Raw genomic sequence first — 23,110 nt, forward strand, 5'->3', positions numbered from 1 at the left:
GCAACCCATCGGGTAATCTTTATTGGGAAATTTCATATTGAAAGTGGCGCTTGCGGGATTTGCACTTAAAGTGGAATAACTTCTCGCAGAAATAAGCTAGAAACTTTGTTCTTGTGCCAAATTAAAGATAATAGATAGTACAAGTAACAAAAGTGGATGCAATGTTTACATAGTATCGCCATATTTATAAATAACAGTTTCTTTGACCAAAAATTAGTTTTTTCTTGCTTCTATTATTTCAATTCATGTCAAATAGCTTATGAAACTATCACAGATATAGAAAAACGTCCCAAAATAGTAAAAAGAGCATAATGTGACATTTTTATTTATTGATATTAAGAAGATATTTCTCAACCTCAAAGATGATGAAACTAGTTAACTTTGAGTGGCGTACGACGTTGCGTTTTCAACTATATAATAGAGTACAGTAAAAGTACTACACGCAAAACTTCCAAAGCTATTATTTCTCAACAAATTAACCTAGATCATTCATTTTATCGGTAAATTAAAGGTAATGAATTGCTCTATCACACGAAATGAAATAATGTCATTGCATTTGTTAAGTATTATTATTAACATATGTTGGTAACATAATTTCTGTCTTCGTTTATGGAATAGTACAAAATAGCTGTCTAGCAAAATATTCTAAACAATGACCACAGAAAGTCAATTTGGCATCACCCAACGCCGAGACTCCACTTCTTGTCCATCCATGTTAGATAAAACTATGTACACTCATGTCCAAAACTATTGTCGCATGTCTATAAATATGTTGTTGTAGGAATATAAATTGATAACGAATTCGCCCGGTATTTCTTACAATGTTAGTTTGTGTATAATCAGCAAAGACATGAATATGGCAAATTTCATGTCAAAAGAGCAGGAAATAAGAACAATACAACGAAAATAAAACTTTTTTGTCCATTTAGCAACATTTTGTTTAACTCATTCTAATTTTTGTATTTATAATTCTTTTCTTACGAAATTTACCACAAATGTACATTTCCCTATTATACACATAGTATCAGTATTAAAAGTACTCTGCAAAATCATTATCAAATTATATTCTTACAAGAAGACAGTTATAGATATGCGACAATCATTTTGGACATGAGTGTACATCATTTGCCAGAATCTGACAAATCTTCAGGTAGCACAACGTTGTGTTTTCAAGGGAGAGAAGCCATTATAGCTGGTGCTGAAATTCGCAAGGAAAATGTCCTGAAAATACTACAGAGTTTATATTCACTATGTTACAAGTTATACACAATGACGACGACTTTGTTATGTAACGAAAGAAAGAGAGATAGTAGTGAAACTGCAAAACTGGGTCAAAGTTCAATGACATTTCAATCTGAGCCCCTGCCAAAATTTTCCCATAAGGCCCCGGGTTAGCAAAATGTTATCTCCGATTTTTTTTTTTATCATTTGACCACCGTCTAACAGGTTCTGAAGAGTGATGTTGTCATCCCTTCCATTTCTACAGGTCTTATGAACAGAGTTAGGACTATTACGGTCCAAATGAACTCGAAATGAATAACGTTAATAAATATGCCATATTTCAAATAAATCTTAACTTATAAAGTATGCTTTAAGCCTATTATTTAGTACAAGAGTAAATTTGTCCATCACTCTCAAATTTCAACTATGAGTCAAAAGAAATGTGCGATTAGAAACATTAGTAAATTAGACATCTCAAATAAATCTTAAGTCTATAAAATGTAATTTAAGGCTATCCTTTAGTTCGAAAGCACATCTGATAATCCTCCCATCAAATTCGAGAACCTATACAACTGAAGCGCATGTGATAGCCGCTTAAAACTTGGCTTCCTATTTTATTTTTAACACACCAATCACCTAACATACAAGAATCCCTGAGAGTGTTTAGAAGGCATCCCTCTTGCAACCCTGGATACGCAACTGTATTTTCAAATATTGCTTAATTGATTTAGAATTTAGCGTTCCTTTATAACGGCCACAGTTCGTTTATTTATATAAACAAGGCTACTGATATATCAAAATCCATTTTACACACTGCATCAAGATATTACCTTTTATTGTAGTATGTAACAAGTTAAACAAATACGCTCTTTAAAAATCGTACATGTTAGTTTCACGAGATGGATCCTTTCATATGCATTATTTATATTCCGTTACTATGACAACTTAAACTCACATCGTGGAATCACTATTATAACAAAATATAATCGCATAGCAACAGAAAGGAAATTAATTCTATATCTCTTGCCACATTCTTCTTGTTCCTTTCTTGAACAGCTTGTGCATAATTTAAAACCACATTTTGCCCCTAAATACAAATAAAGATATAATAAAGACGTTAAAATACAAGTATCGTTGTATCTTTTACCATTGATCCTTTATAAAAATAGCTTAACGTGCGATTGCGGGGGGGGGGGCGCGGTGGCTCAGTGGTAGAGCGTTCACCTCCGGTGCTTGGGGTCCCTGGTTCGATCCCAGCTCGCGCCGTGTGGACTTTGTGGTGGACAAACACCGTGCTCGTGGGTTTTCTCGGGGTTCTTCCGTTTCCTCCTACTTTCTTCATTCCACCATTTCACTCATCTTTCATCATCACCGTCTCCTTTAGCCTAACCGGCATAACCGTGGGACGTAAAACTTAAAAAAATTCTTAACGTGCGATTGGAACCACATGAGCTCTCACTGGGAATCGAACGCAAGACCACGTGTACTATAGCACGCTAGCTACCAGATCAATCGGGATGCGAAACTATAATTTATCCCCCATATTATTCGGACATTGTACCTTTGGATTAGCATTTGTTTCCTTCATTAGACAATCATTGGTGTGAACAACGGTTTCAATGACTCTAAGTGAATGACACAGAGAGAGCAGGATATATAGCGAAAGGAACGGCGGTGAATGCAGGAACATTTGCTACTGCCTGTATTGCCAAACTCTTTAATCACCCTTATGCGATTATATGTGATTTTGTCTACTAAACTTATGTTGTATGTTTGCCAAATGTAGTTTATTAATGAAACAATTAGTCTAAATTTACTACGAGAAATAGCACAAGGATATGCGGAAAAGCAAAATTAAAAACAAATAGTGTCAAGCAGGATTGCCTTGTGTCGAGTTGACGTTGTCTTCTCTCGAAAAGGTGTTGTAGAAATGATGTCTCGTCTCGGAAAGGTGTCGTAAACATTATGTCTCGTCTCCAAAAAGAGTAGAAATTATGTCCCGTCTCGAAAACGTGTTGTAGAAACTATGTCTCGTCTCGGAAAATGTATTTATTTCTATTGAAAGAGTTTTTTTTTCTCGTCTTTCTAGTTGGCAACCAAACTGACAAGAAATAACCGTTGCCTTGAGTTTATGTTTACGATTTCATATATAGTTTAAAGCTGATATTATTTATTAATTCTTAATTAACGGCAATCTTAATTCTTCTTATTAATTCTCTTGTTACTCTCCATAATGGAAATAATAATTAATAATAACCTTTATTTCAGACAGAAGTTATCCTGTTACAGGCCACCTCCTGTACCAGGTTATACGTTGACTCACGCGGGGTATCCACTTCCAGGAAATCAGGCTAGCCGATTAACTATTTGTGATCCACTTTGCTTTTTTCAATGTCTGACGAGGGAATAGTTTTGAAACCTCCTGCAGGTAGGTATTATATAACATAATATACAAGTATTCAGCTTTGCTCTCAGTATATATAAACTTTTCATTAAAAATAATCACATGTGTGTCCCATGGTTTTCGTAGATTCCCTTTAACCATATGTGTGTATTGTTCCAAAACGCTCATTTAACATTTATTACTGCTGGATTTTTTAATTGTTCAGTCGTGCATGCATTACAAAACAGGTCACATATGCTTTAAGAAGGAGCTCGTCAAGTTGGTTGGGGTAATGACGTCATTTGTTTGATCTGCAAGAGTACAATACAAGAGCTTTATTTTGTTCCTGTAATAAATCTACTATGCTATTCACTCCTATCCATTCCGTCACCTCTGCGAACAGTGATGAACTCAACATAGTAAGGTAACGTGCGAAAAAAAAAATGCAAAGTCGCCAAGTACTATCGCAAGTATAAAGCTGGATTCGTATACTTAAACTGTATCAATTATGGAAACGGCTATATTGTTTTGTAATTATTTTTAAACTATCCGGAACCATTTGCTACATAAACACTATTCACATCGTCGGACCAGATAACCAGTTATTATGTACGATTACGATTAAATGTTAAGCCACGAAGTGAAAACATAGTCAATCATTTTCACACGATACACTTCCTCACACGAAATTCTAACGAAATGGTCAGTGCTCGAAACATTCATCATTGTATATAAACAAACAATACCTTGTGGCAAAGAATACAATCGGGCACATATATTTACAGGTATCCTATCATTTAATCACACTTAGGGGAGGGCGGGGCTAGTTGTGACAATTTTTACTTACAACCTTCTAACTTCTTAACAAAATTTATTTCTAAAATAGTTACACTTGCTTACTAAAGCTTACACCTTCTGGCATCCGCCAAACATAAAACTCTCAGGATTGACGTAATTGTTTTACAGTAAATTATTTTCATACACAACCATATCATTTGGCACAATATGCCACCTCTATGGGGCAGGTAGTGACATGGGGCAGGTAGTGACAACATTTATAAAACATTGACATTAGTGCATACTACTGTAATATACTATTTATCGAAATAAAATCTATTTGTTACAAATAACAGTGTAATATCCAATGAATACTTTCCAAAGAACACCTCAAAAAAGTGGATGTAACAGTGTAAATTGACTATTCGTCAAAGGTTGAATATTGACTTCTAAAAGAAAAACTAAATCCAACTACAATTTAGTATACAAGTTAAAATGCAGAATTTATAATGATTGTGTGAATAACATAAGCTTTAAAAAAATAATAACTCAAGGACATATTATTATGAAACCTTATGTTTCAAAAACTCCGAATGTACAGGCTGATTTTAGGCAAACTGAGCTAGGCCAATGAAAGCTTAATTTAAGTATCAGACTGGCAATTAAGGCAAATATAATAGAGATCGTTATTTGCGCAGTTCACATGAGCCCACTTTTTACAATCCAAGCATTAAAAACATTCATCTCCATGTCCTGATTTGCGGAAAGGTTTAAAATACACTAAGCAAAACTAAGCACACTCATCATCTTTAGAAGACTCGAAGTTATCTAATACAAGATTTCTTCTGCGTTGTTCTTCTCCACTGCTCATAGTTTCAAAGTTTCTTTTAACCGCTTAACGGTCGAATTTATTTTAGAGAAACGTCCCAAAAAGGTCATTTTTTTATTTCATATTTTAAATCTATCATAAATGCGTGCTAACACGATCTATTTTAATTGTCATTCAGAACCAAATTTCGAAAGTTATAACCCCTCAAAATACTACTTCTGGATTATCCAGAGTTTTTTTGGGCACAGTTGAAAATAAAATAATTGTAAGATTAAATGAATTTGCGTGCTGAAAAAAATATGTTTTGTTTAAACAAAAGCTTTATCTGCTAAGTCCTGAACAGAATCATGGCAAAATTTCTATCGTCTTATAAGTTGAGGCTATTTAAAACGTGAAAACATTCAATCGGGATTATCCCGAAATATTTCGGGCACTGCAGGAGTAATACACTGCCGCCTGGTGTAAAAGTCAATAAACCAAAACAAAAGACGGTTATTTTGCTTGTTAAGATTTGCTGCCTGCACCTTTTCTTCTCACTACGAAACATTTCGCTTAAATACAGATTCGAAGGGAAAAATATAGTTTCAACGTAATAACTCGGGATAATCAAGATTTACATATTAGCCTTGAACGTAATAATTCGGGTAAAACCGTCAAGCGGTTACTTTAATTTTGTTTTCTTTATTTAATTGCTCTTGCCTAAACTTCTTAGTTCACGAGAACCAATCCTTAAATATCTTGGAAACTGACAGTGCATAATCGTACAACCCTTTTTCTTCAGATTCTGAGGAAAAATGTACGTATCCCATAGTGACAGCATCATTTCGGTGTTGTTCTTCTTCATATATCTAAGCTGGGATATTCTATTTACGTGGAAGATTTCTTGTGCTTCACGTAATCTGCATGCACCTGATACCACTTTCTTCGCAGCTTTTTCATAGTTCTCTACAGTTGATTTAGCTCTCTTTGTTTTCCGTTTATAATTACGAACCATCTCAGAAAATGGAACAAGAATCGGAAAGGTGAGGTAAGTTCACAGGTGGGGTAAGTTGTGACAATGTCACAACATGCCCCATGTCACGTGTCACAACTAGTCCCACTCCCCCCTCTTTGTTTCGCAGTGTGATGAACTAAAACAACAACGTGTTGCTTCCAACACATCCTATGAACTAATGTAGGAAACACTATTGCCTAAAGATATAAAAACTATATTTACCTACTTCACCATAAGCTTCAACTGACACTGTTCCAAAGCATTCCCTAAATTTTACTTTTGTGCACTAAAAACAATAGATTTACTGTCGTATCAACGTGCGACGATGTGTTGCCTCCAACTTCATCTCGATTACTGCGCACCAAACCCTGAAACTTGCAGTGGCGTCACTCATCGTTGCCACCTCACAAAGAGAATATATCTGCTTTGTCACTACTTGCCCCTGTCACTACTAGCCCCGCCCTCCCCTACTATATTATATATATTATTACTATTATTACTCATTTATATTTATTCACATTTTATAACATAGATTCATTTCTAGACACCCTATTCTTTAATTATGCCCAAGGCTGTTCAAAGCAATCTTTTAAAACTACAAACCACTACAGAAATTATCGCGCACTGATACGTGGGAACTCGCATGAACTCGCTCGGTCCTTTCAATACAAACCACACCATATTCGCACTTAAAGATCATATATACGGAAGGAAAATTCAATACTATTGACTGTACTCTAATAAATGTGTTTGTATTCTGAAAACAACAACGAGGTTAATTACTAAAAGCAACGAAAGAAAAGTTTGAAATTACGATCTGGCGATGGAATAGCGTCATGTATACTAACTTATGTTTAAGCGCGAACATAAAGTTCGTTTTTGTTAATTATTTAATTAGTAGACTACATAACGTATTGTATACTTCAGTGCAGTTAGTTAGTAATGTATTCTATTGATTTGCCTACTCATATGGACCAAAGCTGCGACATATTTCTAAATAATCAGGATAAAGATGTGATTTTTGGGGTAAGTAATTCCTTAACTCTCGGGCAACAAAACACTAACGATGGGTAATTGTTTACAGGACGTGAGGTGGTGCTGTAGTATAAAATAAACTTTGTACTACTGAACACGCTTTTTACTATATTAAAAGCTAGCTACGCGTTGTATATTATGAGATAATAGTACAGAATCAGTATAGATTTGCATTACGAACCAATTTACTTATTAGAATGGACCAAAAGAGATGAATAGTTACGAATCAACAATACAGTATACTGTCCTTAAATAAATTAACACTTTTACGCATACATCACGCTACATCACATATGAACTAAAACTACACATACTAATACATATCACTACATAAATTAATTACTGCATGTATAGACCAAACAAATCACTGACATCACCACATTCTGAATCGGCTCTGATACTGAAAGGGGAAGGGAATAGTCAGAGCCAGGTGGCTCTTTTATTAAACTAACCCATATTTTCAATTGTAACATTATCGTTAATGACCCAAGAGGGACATATCAAAACTATTAAGGGAAAGATTCCTTTCCTGAGGGGAAAATAATCTTTGTGAAATTATTCAACCCATTCTAAGTTGGAAACTATGGTCAATTTAGAAGTAAATGGGAGTTCCTGTTAGAGTTTACACTCACATAATGAAAATTAACCTAACTACAAAAGATCCTACACATACCGCCATGTTAAAAAAAAAATCACATATACTACGTACACAGAACTATACTTGGACAGGCTACCGCACTCTAACTTTGGAAGGGCGAAAGGGATATCCTAAACGTTTTTAAATCACTAAATATTAATTTGGAGAGCTCTCAACACCAGAAAACCAATGCACTATTGCTTCACTCCTGTCCTGGAATGTTGGTACTGTCCAATATGGCAATCATAGCCAGAAATTCCATATTTATATTTTCTGATCCTGCTTATTTTTAGATGAAATTCCAATGAGTTGAGACTTCCAACAGCTTCCCAAGGTGTTTATTTATTCATTACAACTATTTTACCGGATTATATCATGAAAAATCCAGTTCTTTAGTGGATTTCACTGCACCACTTCGATCTAAGATGTTGCTCCTCGAACAGCTACCGGCCAAAAGACGAAGTAAATCGCGCCAGAATACTGAGGTGAAATATAGTTCTCAAATCATAGCACGAGATTCTCGCGGCGGAAAATATAAAGCGAATTAAAAATGGTAAAAACTGGATCCAATTGAGGAGCCCTATACAGAAATTTTCGATGAAATAATATATAAATAAAGAAATTATTCCCCGAAATATAATTTTTCTTAGTTATTCTGAAGCTCCTAAGTTAGTTTTGATTTAGACAAGGAACAAATGGATTTCATACGTAAACCGAAAATTATTTGGTAAAAATTAACAATACACAGTACGTTCCAAAAGTAATGGACCCTCAAAAAATGTATACTACCTTAACTGTAATAGAATATTACACATGTAAGGCTTATATAAGACTTGCAATTCAACAACTTCGATCTTCATTGAAGGTTTACCATGTTCTTTGTCCTCAACACTAAAATGGTTAACCTTGAATCATTTAAACCACCATTCACACATGCTAACTGATGGAGAATCTTTGTTGTAAGCTTCCACAAAGATACGATGGTCTTCCACAGAGTTTTTCTGCTTAAATATATAGTGAAATAAAGCTTCCCGTAAATGACGTTTTCCCAGAACAAAGTGAACATATTTACAACTTAAAGAAAACACGTTTTATATATCCCGATCGAATGAGTTATAGTGTGTTTTAAAGTTGATGCATGTACCTCTTAAATACAAGTGTTACCATATTAAATAAAATGACCATGTGAGAAATAACGCCATCTAACGGCAATCCCACAAGTTGTATATATATACACCTAATAATTAACTTACTATTATATCCTAGACTTCGTGTTTTCCTGTAATTAAGAATAATGTTATGTCCAAGTTTCTTTTATCCAGATGTAGGGCAAGGTCTCAAGTTCTAAATGAAAAACAAAGTAATCGGACACATCCTGGTCGGTTATGTAAGAACATGGATGTAAACCTTTAATGCTTTCAATTTAGTGCTGAGTCCTGTAAATATTTAGACAAGCTTGAAAGTGTGGTTGTGAGTGGGGGTTCAAGTGTTCCTAAGTGTTCCTTAGTTTCCTTAGTGTTCCTTACATGTTCCTTTATTCTCGTACTTATGTTCCTGCACTTATATTTGATTTATTCATTGTGTATCTTATACCATTTATAAGCAATTTACATGTAGGATAGTTTGTTAGCGACTGTACCAGAAAGCATATCTGTAGAAATGTTCGTTTATTGTTCTGAAAATAAAAATAATCTAATGATTTTTTTCAGATGGTGGTAATACTCCTGTAGGGCATCCACCACATCCACCTGGTTATCAACCACCAACACAGCCAGAGTATCCACCACCTCCACCTGGTTATCAACCACCAACACAAGCAGAGTATCCACCACATCCACCTGGTAATCAACCACCAACACAAGCAGAGTATCCACCACCTCCACCCGGTTATCAACCACCAACACAACCAGGGTATCCGTTTATGGTACAAACTGGATATCCACTACAAGTACAACCAGGCCAGCTGATGTACCCAGCCCCTGGCCAGCTACTATATAATTCTCCAGATGGCCAACCACAGTATCTTCCTTCAGACCAGCCAATAGTAACGCAGCCGACCGCAGGTAAGTATTCTAAAATAGATAATTACAACCTGAGCCAAGTGAACTTCCTAATTAAGTTACACAAATCAATGCTGATGATACTATTGATCCACGGTTAATATTTTTGCGCCCATTTTGCTGGTCTAGTAGCTCAGGGGCGTCATTTAGGGAGGGCAGGAGGGGGCAATTGCCCCCCCCCCTCCAAGAGTTTGAGTAATACATATACTTTAATCGATTGACTACTAATGTACTAATACAAAACGTGAAAGTCTTCTTATGCCTGTGGTGCTCTTGCCTCCCTCAAGCGAAGTCTGAAATGACGCCCCTGTAGTAGCTATTTATTTATTTACTTATTTATTGAACTATCATTATTTATTTTAAAATTTAAAATTTCACCAGAACTATCATGATTTAATTTTAAATTTTTATCAGTTAATACATTTATTTATTCGCGTATTTGTCTATTTATTTACTGAATGACAATTGTTATTGTTTTATTTTTTTCAAAGGTGATTTTATTTTATTTTGTTGTTGTTGATATACGAGGTGTGTTCGAAAAGTATCTAACCTTTGGTTGGCAAAAATACATTTATTGATGTGGAAATCCGAAACACTAGTCTCCCTCAAAGTAGTCTCTTTGGTAATACACATACCTCTCCCAGCGCTCCGCCACTGTTGGAAATACTTCCGAAACGCAGTTTTTGGAATGATGAGCAACCGTGCCGTTGCATTCCATATGATATCTCTCTTGGCTCAAATCGGGTCCCTTTTAGTGGCATTTTCAGCTTGGGAAGTAACCAAAAGCCACATGGAACCATGTCGGGTGAGTAGGGAGCCTGACGATACACAGGAATGTTGTGTTTGGTGATGAGCGCATGAATCAAACTTCCCGGACACTCTCCTCATGACTAGGGATGCGCACCAGACAAGATTTCTGGCTGTCTCGTCTCGAAAATGTGCTATAAAAGTGATGTCTCGACTCGAAAAATATATTTCTCTATTGGAAGAGCCGTGTCTCGACTCGAATTTTGTCAAAAAAAATCCTGCCTCAACTCGTCTCGTGCGCATCCCTACTCATGACAAAATTCTCGTTAAAAATTGAATGTTCCCATCCGAATGAATGGCTTCCATTTAGGTTTCGCCAAGCTTTTTGGCAAAATTTGATGTAATATTGCTGCTCAAGTTTTTCTGCCATTTTACAAAAAAAAAAAAAAAAAAAAAACTGAAATTCGACGACCGCTCACACTACACGTTTTCACTCGTTGGCCGACTGCTAGTGATTGATGCTTTCAGCGGGCGGGAAAAATTCACGATTGCGCATGAGTTTCCTCTATACATCTACACTGAAGAAAGTCTTCTTCCCTTCACTGGTTTACGCGGGAAAAAATAAGGTTCGATACTTTTTGAACACACCTCGTATTTCTTTGTCTGTTGTTTTGTCATTACTTTTGGGGAAATAATCTATGAAAAAAAGTAGTGTTTTACATACTTACAAATTCTATTCAGAAAATGCTACCTGTAACAATAATAATATCCATTGCAGACTTTGTATGACATTCTGGTCTGTTTCATTCGAAAAGCCTCGGATCTTGTTGAGACAAGGATCTGCATTACTTTGCAGACAAGTTTGTGTAATCATATTAATAAAAATCGGATTGCAAATTCAAATAAATTTTACACCTCTTATTTTTGTTTCCAGTGATCTTTATTGAATTTTTATTTCATTAGTTTCTACTTATTTTTTTTTTTTTTTTTTACTGAATCCCATTATTTTCTTTTGGTAAATTAAGATTCTCACTTGCATGGCTACTCTTCTGTTGCACCATTAGGATCACCAGGCATAAATTTGGAACGGCGGTCTATTATATATACTACTGGTGGGCACAAAAACCGGTTTTTGAAATTGATTAAAAACCGGTTTGGTTTTCAACGGGATCCCGTTTTGGTTCGGGATACGAACTGCAATGGTTTATGGATCAATGTTGTCAGTCAGTTCATTCTCAAAAACACTCAGGTTAAATCACCTGTAGATACATGCAAATAGAATACAATAAAAACTTATGTTAATTTTAGTACACTGGCCACGACGCACGAGATATTGCGATAACTCGGGCGTGTGAAAGTACAGATAACGAACTGGAAAAGCGATTAGGTTGGCGTCTCTCTTATGTACGAACATCTGGTCTACTCTGACCTGCGCTAATCTATTGCAATATTTCCATAAACTATTAAAGAAAGCACTTAATTGAGCTCCAAATAACTATAGGATATATACTGTGCATATAATAAGTCAGGGAGAAACACTGAGAAGCTTCGTCGCTTACTGAAATGTTCTTACCAAAAAGCAATGTTTTAAATATATATATGAAAAAAACAATGAAAGACTTCTTTGTCCAGTTGCGTGTCGGACTGGACAATGAAAGACTGCTTTGTCCATGTCGGGGACTGTACACGGGCTTTATACACATACTAACATTATAAGAAATACTGGGCGAAATCGTTATCAAATTATATTCCTACAAAAATATATTTATAGACATGCGACATTAATTTTGGACATGAGTGTACATGCACTGATATTTTGAACATTCTACACGGAAGAAATGACATGGGGAAGATATCGTTCTAAGCGAGATTTCTTTCCGCAAGGTTTTGCCCAAGCGAGATTTTGGCCCACAAGGTTTTCGGCGCCGGAGTTGTACCCAGGCGAGATTGTGGCCCGTGATGTTCTAGCTTCCAGGTTACGTCCGCGAGATTATACTGTGTTGTTTAGTAAGAATTGACATAATTTTATTTTGAGTATAATTAAAACTTTAAGACTCATTTTAAAAAAAAGATTAAAAGTATAAAGGCAATAACAATATTATTTAAAACATCAGAAATTTCATCAGCCTTGTAAAAGAATGTAAACAACATCTGGCGAAAGGGAAAGTGTCCTGCAAAAACAGTATAAAAAGCTTTTCTTTCAACAACAAGTTAAGATTTGGATACCTGAATTCGGATTGGCTTATTGAAACTTTGAGAATGGCAGCACACTCTCCTGGCCAAGTAAGTTATCCTTTCCTTAACCTGTCTGATCTTGTTATGATGACTCTGTCTATTTCAAGATTGTTGGTAGGTTTTCCATTGAAAGGTTAAATTACTCAGATACTCCACTATCACTACCAATCATTAGATTTGTAAATTTTATCATTAAAATTATCACGGCTTCCATTAATTTGTTGTAGATGCTGTAGATGATTTTCTGCACAAGCTGACGGCACCTATCCTACTAATAGGAATAAATATTTCCTCACTTAGTGCCATGAAATAGCTACGTAAAAGCAGAATGTGATATTGTTTGTTGTAATAATTGTCATGCAATAAAACATATTAGCTAACCGTCCATCGATCTTTTCATTTCATATTAATATACAAATATATTCTCAACAGTAATATTCATAATTAATAGTCTCTGAATATCTTAATATTCGTATTTACTAGAGAAACAAAAATCTTTACTATTTTTTAAGAGACAAAACAATACATCCAAATAACACTTAGTGCATGTGAAATAGAACACACAGGAGAGAAATGCAGGGAGAAACCAGAGAAACCAAACATACAGAGTGAAAATCTGAAGAAACAGGAAGATGAGCAAAAGGTAAACAGCAAAACATAAAACATGCGACATACAAAACAACACACACACAACAAACTCAGTAAACTCAAAAAACACTCAAAATCTCACAAGACGAGAAATGAGACTAGAGTTAAGCAAATGTTAAGTTTAAATACTTTCTTTTTGTTTCTTTTTTTGTTCGTTTTTTTAATATTCTGTAGATCTTTTGTTTTGTTATCCAATCCCTTGTTTTGGTTTCACGTCCTTTTTTCCATCCATTTCCTTCTTCAAAATTATGAAATAAACAAACCCAAAAGACAAATCATTCACAATGATGATAATTCGCCAGTTTTGAATGCTGAAGGCACCTTCTCACAGTAACGCGGCTGAGCGAATAATAATAATAATAATAATACGTTTAAGTAATATGTAATTCTGTTTTATTTTAAAGGTGGAGATTGGAAGCCTATACCCCAGGAAATCCCTGGTTGCCCACCGGGTTTGGAATACCTATCTATGCTCAATCAACTTCTAGTTCATCAGCAAATAGAAATTCTAGAAGGTATTTTTTAACCTTTTGTTCACACAAAAATTTACCACTAACTTATAATTAGCATTGGAGAGTGACCACCACCTCTTGATATGAAATGAGAAGCTTTAAGTGAACTAATCACGACCAGTTTTAGATTATCTATGATTAATGTTAGATTAAAAAATAATACATTAGGTTTTATCCTTAGCCTTTTCCCTAGACATCTTACTTGATTCAACTAGATTTTTACGCTAGATTACCTTTCGGTTCATCTATTCGATGACGCAGGTATGGTACCTTCCAAGTAGGTAGAAATGCTCTGTTTCTTTTATTTAAATTAACATATCGATTTAATATTCCCGGTAACAGAAGTAGTAATTTACTTGTAAGTAATTATAACTTGTGTTTAATATCTTACGCAATAAAATTTGGCAGATGGACGCTATGATGAATGTTTATATTTTTCTGCATTTACACAAGCATGCAGCGGAAGATTTTTTTTTTTTTTTTTACGTGAGAAGAGATTTTCCCTATGGCGGAATATTTAAATTAGTAAGTAGTTCGTTGTCAAATAAAAAAAATAGTTTAACTGGTAATTCATGTTCTCAGATGTAATAATGTACCTTCATTAAATTTAATTTTTAATTCGTGATTGCCCTAATTACTTGGAGTGACTTTATGGTAAGTGTATATAGCCACTGCCTGAACTTAGGAACACGTTAACGACATCAGAATAGTCGCGAAAGTCGTAAGGGCGTCGGCTGAGGACAGTTTTGTGGCTTTGGGTTCCTGGTCCAGGGCCATGGCAAGGAGTGCACAGGATTACCCACTCTATATTTTTTGGCAGGGATACGTTGGACCACCGCTAAATTTTGACTCGTGTACGTAGGACTACCCCCTTAAATTTTGGAAATTGCCAAAACTAAAAATTTGGTATGGTAGTATACAATATGACCAGAGTATGTATTTCTGCAAGTTTGGGTGGTCCATCTCGTTCCCTTTTGTGGGTAAAAAATTACCAAAAATTCAAATTGCGGAGGTATTTGACCCATTTTACATTCTTTGCTTAGGTCTTATTATCTTATACGATTATATGGGCGTGTACAGGGGTCCATTCTCTTTCATAAGGCATGGGTACATTGGTGCATCCATCTTAAAATTTTAGAGGGGTACATTGGCCCACCCCCTAAAATTTCATAGTTTCGACTCTTCCCTATAACCTTGTTCACAGAGGGTAATAACAAGGGTAAAAGAGAAAAAAATTAGGAAATGAAAAAACAATGAGCTATTTAAGTAAGAACAGTGCTGTCGTACCTTGCCTTACATAATGACATAGTTCAGTCAAAGGGTGAGCAAGCTACGGCAACATACAGGACACAGTGTTTCTGTAGAATCTGTTTCTTTGATATATAGGTTTTCATACTTTATCTCCTATTTTATTCTTTCATGAAAAAGGATCTAAGGAGGAGCCGAAAGTTTGACAGTGGAAGGCTATTTAGGGATAAAAATTTTGAAGTAAATGAAACGATCTTTTTTTTATAATTTTTGATAAATATCGAATGTTAAGACAAACCTACTTACTTTTCTTTGTCAATTTATTCTGTTCTGAAAAATAACAGACTTTTCGGAGATCTTACAGATTGAGGTTCAGGCGTACACATAATAAGCTTTAATTACCAGTCTGGTTTGTTTTTAATTTTTAATACCTTGTGGTTTACCTAAATTATAAATGAAGCTCTGATCCATACTTCCCTTTGGGTGATCTTCGCCTGTGCGTATACATGAAGGCTCACGTAGCAAACTGGTTTCGAAAGTCAGAAATAGGGAGACAGCGAAAATTCATTTCTTTATTCTTTTTCTAAAAGTTTTACGTCCCACGATTGTGTCGTCTAGGCTAAAGGAGACGGTGATGATGAGAAATAATTGAAATTATGGAATGAAGAAAGTGATAGGAAACGGGAGAACCCCAAGAAAATCCATGCGCACGGTGTTTGTCCACCGCAAACCCCACGGCGCGAGCTGGGATCGACCCAGGGACCCCATGCACAAGAGGTGAACGCTCTACCACTTAGCCACCACTGCCCCTGTGGTAGTTCAGTAGTATAGGCTTGACCTCTGGTGCATGGGGTCTCTGATCGATCCCACCTCCTCCAAGTAGTTTTGTAATGGACAAGTATGTGCCTTTCTCTGGGGTTCTCCCGTTTCCTCCAATTTTCCTTATTTCTACCATTGTCATACATCTCATTATCATGGTCCCCTTTAACCTTGGTGCTTAATAGTGAGACGTTAAACTAAAAGGTCGTAATGATTGCAACTGAAGCTGATATGGTGACCGCATATCACTAAGAGTCCATCTGAGACTTAAGAGCCTAACATGCTAAAAAAAAAAAAAAAATGAAAGAATGAAAGAAAGAAAGAAAACAAACAAAATTTACCATTTTTCTTCTGCTTGTTTTTCATAAGTGAAAGGAGATAATGAAATGCAACTTACCAGACTCATAGATAATGTTATTCTACAATAGAAAATATGTACCTGAAGAATTTTCAGTATTGCCATCCATAGAAATTACAGTGATGCCAGAACAACATTTCCCCCAAAATATAAACTACTTTTTAAATGGACTAATCTGGTTGGAATGGATCCCCCACCTATCGACAAAAGACATGTTCAGTCTGTTTGGGATGAACCTATAGTCAAGCTTCGTTTATCTTCACTCCTATCATCAACTAATAACCCAGATGACAAAGCCAGGCTGTTAGCTGTCTCTTCCTCCAAAAACGGAGCATGGCTTCAAGCCCTACCTTCTCACACACTCGGCCTACACCTTTCTAATGAGAGCTTTCGTATTGCTACAGCTCTGCGCTTAGGTGCTAATATTTGTGAGCCTCACTTTTGTCCTGCTTGCAACGCATATGTTGATAATAAAGGATTATATGGCCTTTCATGTAAAAAAAAAGTGCGGGAAGACAATCTCGACATCATATTGTAAACGACATTATTTGTAGAGCCCTCGTTTCAGCGGGAGTTCCTTCAATAAAAGAACCAAATGGTTGTTGCCGCTCTGATGGTAAAAGGCCTGATGGCATGACCTTGGTACCGTGGAAAAATGGAAAAGTGGGATTTCACATGTTCCGATACGTTTGCTCCTTCCAACTTACCCCATTCTTCAATTCAGGCAGGTCTCGTCGCCGCTCACAGAGAATCAGACAAAAGACTAAAATACTCAAACCTATTGGACAAATATTGGTTTGTAACAGTAGCAATAGAAACCAGTGGGTCTTGGGGTCACGAAGGATCTAATTTCATTAATGAAGTTGGTCATCGAATAGCAATCAAAACTGGTGACCCCCGAGCTACTGCATTCCTTTTCCAACGTATCAGCATCGCCATCCAGCGCGGGAATGTGTCATCGATCTTAGGCACATTACCTCCTGGTAAAGAACTGGACGAGATTTTTCTTCTATAACACACAATAAGACGGAAGGAGACATATCCGAGGAGGCTGACAACCACTTTGACTATGTTCATGAAGAATGTTTTGAATCCAGTTTGGATAAATATACATTGTTGGAAGTCATGGCTAATACCGGTAAATTTGGGAGTGGTAGCAACATTATCTACAGATTTTACTTTGTTATTCAAAATCGTTAAAGACCCGAATGATATTGTTTATTTGTCCGATTTTATTTTGGAACAAATATGATAGCTACAGATAATCTATGTATTCTTAGATGTGCGTATATATACTGATAAATTTTAAATACCATTATTATTCAATTTTAATAATTGTATATTAAAACTATTTTGTTTATTAAAACTAAATACAACTATTATTTAAATAGTTCACATGATACCAAGACAACATGATACGCAATCAAATGCAGTTGCGTTCGTTGCTTTAGTCGCTGCCTTAACTTAGATTTTGAGGGAAATGTTATTCTGGCAATACTGTAAATTTCTATGGATGACAGCACTAAAAATTCTTCGTGTTTATATTTTCTGTTGTAGAATAACATTATCTAGTTACATTTCATTATCTCCTTTCACTTATGAGAAACAAGCAAATGAAATATGATAAATTTGGTATTATTTTTAGTATGTCAGGCTCTTAAAAGTCAGATCATGTTCCCTTATGGATTTTAGTTTTACAAGTTTCTTCAGTATTTTTATTATTATTATTATTATTTAAATATGGTTACCCAGTTTACTTACATATCGTGCATTTCCAAGTTATTAATGATCCAATTTTACTTTGTTTCTTTTTTTAAACAGTTTTGACAGGATATGAAACAAGAAACAAATATGAAATTAAGAATATCCTTGGTCAGAAAATATATAGAGCCGAAGAGGAATCCAGTTGCTGTGCTCGTGATTGCTGTGGTCCAGGTCGTTCATTTACTATGAAAATTACGGATAATTACGACAATGAAGTAATTCATCTATACAGGCCTTTGGAGTGTCAATGTTGTTGTTGCCCCTGTTGTTTGCAGGTGAGTTCCCTTTAGCTTAGAAATATTAAGGTTGGTTTAAAGGTACAAGTTTTGCCGATAGATGTCACTACAGTCTTTGTATCTCTCCCATGTATTTTTTTTACCTTTCACGAAAATTCACGATTTCTCTCACAAATTTCAATCTAGAGACTTCAAATTTTTGGAAAAGGAACTTCATAACCTATCGAAAGCAATAATCCGTGCCGATTTTTTATTTTGAATTTTCTTCGTTGTTGAAATGGCTTGATTGTTGAAATGGACATCCACACCTTTAACAATGGAACTGTTTCAACAATGAACAAAATTCTAAATTAAAAAATCGGCATGGATTGTTCCCTTTAATAGGTTATGAAGCTTTTTCTCTAAAAGTTTTAAGTCTATAGATTGAAATTTGTAAGATAAATTGTAAATTTTCGTGAAAGGTAAAAAGTACATGGGAGACATACAAAGACTGTAATGACATCTATCGGCAAAACTTGTCCCTTTACACTAACCTTAACACAAAACGAAAGTGTAGATCCAGTAAAGCATGTGAAGTCGGCCACAGACACCGAGACCAGTCTTTGATACATTGTGAAGTCTGACGTCTACGCCAACAAAGCAGCAAGCGTCCATTGCGTTCGTTGCTTGGCAGTTCTGTATAGCCAACAGAAAGTTGTGTTACACCTAGAACCGCACTTAAAACAACTTTTTCAATTGGCTATTCAGGCACCATCGCAAAGAACGCAACAGACGTTTTTGTGAAGAAAGAGATTTGACGCGTTATTGCGGGGAAATTCAGCGAAAACGTAATTGGAAATTTCGCGAGAAGAGCAAGTGTGCCAGTTTTTTTTTTTTTTTTTTTTTTTAACTAGACGTAAATCTCGCTCATATTTACGTTTGCTTATACAAATATTTTATCTTGAAAAGACGTAATAATCTAGCCCTTTCGACAATTTTTTCCGGTCTTGTGTAACAATTGAACGAATAACAATTCAGAGTATTACATTGAATTCGGATAGAATACAAAATAAGCTGTCTAGGCTACGGTAAAGGCAACCAAGGAAGAGCAAAGAAAGTCTATTTACAGTATAATGAACTTAGAATCTTATTTCCTCACCTCCAGACTGTTCTCATTTATTTTAATGGACAGGATCATTCAAAATAGCTCGATTTAGAAATATAGGTTTAAAACCATACAATAATAAAATTGATCGTAACTAGAGTACGTTCGTTTTATCTTGACACATTTCCTGCTAATGCACTTGGTTGGCCTCTAGAATATTTTCTGCTAGCACTCACGTTGAACATTATAATCCCATAGACGTCTAATTGGCTTTGTCGTGTAGGTGGTCGGTTGTCAGCCAGCCCATCAAATGAGGTCATTGTATTTGGTGGGTATTTGAAGTGCTTAGTTGACACACGTGAACAAGTGTGTTACAGTGATTTGTTAGAGCGCTGCCATAATGTCTTGAGCCGTGGCAAAAATGCGAATTAAAACTCACACCCTCGACACACCCACGCGTTGAGCCAATAAGGGTTCAGTTGTTGTTAAACGAGAGAGCCTTAGAGAAAGGGAGTGGAGTCCTTCAGCCGATAGCAGCGTCTAGAACGCAAGACTAGGTGTCAAGTCAATGTGATGTGTCGTTTCGCTGTTTCATAGTATATTGTAACTCTCAATCGTGCAGACAGATCCGTACTTTAGGCGGAAAGCGTGCCAAAATAAAACAAACCTACTCTAGAAGACAAATTGACAGTGATAGTGTTGGCAAATCTTACCTGTAATAAAAGCTCTACCAATTTTGCAAAATATTTTTTCACGTAGCTCAGTTTTCAAGCATCGTTCAATGTTTCTACTCACTATTTCCTATACTGTCGCATGACGTAAGTAAGACTCATTTTGTCACAAGTCGTTCCACAAAGCTTCTTGTACAAATCACTCGTAAAAGCTGATACTGAACCTCTATCAAAAACATCTAACAGAGAGTTCAAATTTTAAGATAATCTGGTCATAAAGGAACATGGCGATAGCTGATGCTGTCTTATCTAAGCAAACCAGTAAATAGAATCGAGCGTTATCAGTAATTGAGTGATACTTCCGATCACTACAATCAAATATTTATGGTTAAGGATATTTCAGGATACTGTTATAACAATTTCCTTCTATGTCTACAAAGAAGGGAAACTTTGTAAAACTTCATATGGTTCATCTGGTCAATTTTTTTTAAAGCTAGCATGTGAAACACTTCCTACATTTCTTTTGTAAACATATTTTTTTATGTTTACAAAATATGCAGTTTTGACCAAAAGATAGTGCTTTCGAAGAACTCCCATGAGATGGATTTACAACAGGAAGCTTGTCAAGAATTGAATACTAAAACGCAAAGAAACTAAAACTCTTAAGAACTTTGTTTCCCTGGTATATTTTATCTATACAAAACTCCATCTTTCGTTTGACAATACAAAGCCTATCTCTAATTTTGAATTCCTGTCATCTTTCTAAGGAAAAATATCCGCAAACAATTCTTCAATTGCTCTTCTCTCAAATTGGATGTTCTTCTAAAGTAAATATATGAGGTAGATCTATATTTTATCTATACAAAACTCCATCTTTCGTTTGACAATACACAGCCTATCTCTAATTTTGAATTCCTGTCATCTTTCTAAGGAAAAAAAATCCGCAAAGAATTCTTCAATTGCTCTTCTCTCAAATTGGATCTTCTTCTAAAGTAAATATATCAGGTCCTCTGCGTTTTTTTTTTTTTTTTTTCGTCTTCAAAGCTCCTTCAAGAGCTGCAAAATACGTGAAATAGAATCAACTTCGCAATTATTGTGCTCAATTACACAGGGCCGCATAGGTTCTGTTGTTTTTATAATTTTGGGTGTTTTATATGTATTTGAACATGCTGAAACCGAAACTGGCACTAGTTTTCTTATATCACGTAAGAATTTCTTACAATTCACGATTTATATATGTTGATTGCGGTATGTATGTTTATGCGTAATTTAACTGATTGACACTAGATGTCACCAGTACGTGGTGAAATTATCTAGGCGGTAATAAAAATGAATGTGTTTTAAACGTAAGGAAGTTTAATTTAATTAAATTAACTAAAATTTTGCCTGTATGAATATTTAAAATATTTCTATATCAAACATTGTTATCTCATTTCAAATAAATTTCATATTTAATTATCGCAAATCTTAGATGCGCTACAATAGTATGAAATGGTAATATCTTGGGCTTGTTCTTTTCTGTACTGTAGTTCGTTGAATACTGTGTTGCCAAGGCATCTCGTGGTTGTGAGAATAGACCAGATTTATTTTGTTACATCTGTGGTTAATTTGTTCCACACAAACAAAGACAGAAAATTACAATTTTTAAGAAGGGCATATTTCGCATACTTCCGTATGGAGCTTGGAAATCAAGATAAATCGTGGACTCCACACAATCTGTGTAGATCTTGTGTGGAATCGTTACGGAACTGGAGCACTGGAAAGCGGTCATCTATGGCATTCGCAGTACCAATGGTGTGGAGAGAACCCAAAAACCACAGCGACGATTGCTACCTCTGTTCCTGTGAAATTGTAGGACACAATTCTCGAAACAAGACAAAGATAGCGTATCCCGATATTCCCTCTGCAATGAGACCTGTTCTGCACGGCCTAGACTTGCCTGTTCCGACACCTCCATCAAGTCTTGAGTTTGTAAGTGATCCTAGTTCGTACAGTGATTCAGTGGAAAAATAGTGAAAAAGAAGATGAAGTTTACAACCCCCCTAGCAGATCTCGTGACCCTGTATCACTCACTCAACGCCAGCTCAATGATCTAGTTAGAGACATAAATCTGTCTAAAGAATCTGCTGAACTTCTTGGTTCCAAACTTAATGAAAATAACTTGCTGGCCTGTGGAACATTTTCCTGGTACAGATATCGGGAAAAAGAATTTGTGCAGTATTTCTCAAAAGAAGGTTTTGTCGTGTTTTGTTGTAATGTGTCAGGTTTGTTGATCAAGTTAAATTTCCCTTGCCTTTCTAGTGATTGGAGATTATTCATTGACTCGAATAAACCAAGTTTAAAATTTGTTCTGTTATATAAAGGAAATAAGTTTCCCTCAGTTCCTATTGCTCATTCTGTGTCACTGAAAGAAATATATGACAATGTGCAATTTATTCTTAATAAAATTAAATACGAGATACATGGTTGGGTGGTGTGTGGAGATTTAAAGATTTTGAGCATTGTACTTGGGCAACAAGGTGGGTATACAAAAATACCATGTTACATCTGGGAGTGGGATAGTAGGGCAAGAAATGACCACTGGGGAAGGAAACAGTGGCCATTACGGAAAACACTGAACGCGGGATCAAAAAACATCATTCAAGAAAATTTAACCAGTCCTGAGAAAGTTATACTTCCTCCCCTTCACATAAAATTAGAATTGATGAAACAATTTGTTAAGGCACTCGATAAGGAAGGCGAATGTTTCAAGTTCATACGCAACAAATTTCCTTCACTTTCATGTGCCAAAGTGAAAGAAGGTGTCTTCGTTGGCCCAGACAGTAGGAAGTTAATGAAGGATAAAAGCTTCG

At 35.6% G+C, this 23,110-nt stretch overlaps 2 protein-coding genes across 2 annotated transcripts in view; both read left to right on the forward strand.

Moving 5' to 3' along the window:
• The window catches only part of LOC145684355 (phospholipid scramblase 1-like), a 99,642-nt gene extending 96,023 nt beyond the window's left edge, over positions 1-3,619 (forward strand). The window contains exon 9 of the mRNA XM_081756578.1: positions 3,490-3,619. The gene's annotated coding sequence lies outside the window, so the exon portion shown is untranslated. The remainder of the gene's footprint in view (positions 1-3,489) is intronic.
• The window catches only part of LOC145684354 (phospholipid scramblase 2-like), a 61,776-nt gene continuing 42,165 nt past the window's right edge, over positions 3,500-23,110 (forward strand). Inside the window, exons 1-4 of the mRNA XM_081756575.1 lie at positions 3,500-3,649; positions 9,586-9,939; positions 13,971-14,081; positions 18,325-18,542. Of these exons, the coding sequence (XP_081612701.1) occupies positions 3,613-3,649; positions 9,586-9,939; positions 13,971-14,081; positions 18,325-18,542 (720 nt within the window). The 5' untranslated portion in view covers positions 3,500-3,612. The remainder of the gene's footprint in view (positions 3,650-9,585; positions 9,940-13,970; positions 14,082-18,324; positions 18,543-23,110) is intronic.

The sequence above is a fragment of the Thermobia domestica genome, chromosome 4 (assembly GCF_964235325.1).
Source record: "Thermobia domestica chromosome 4, izTheDome1.hap1.1, whole genome shotgun sequence".
Lineage (NCBI taxonomy): Eukaryota > Metazoa > Arthropoda > Insecta > Zygentoma > Lepismatidae > Thermobia > Thermobia domestica.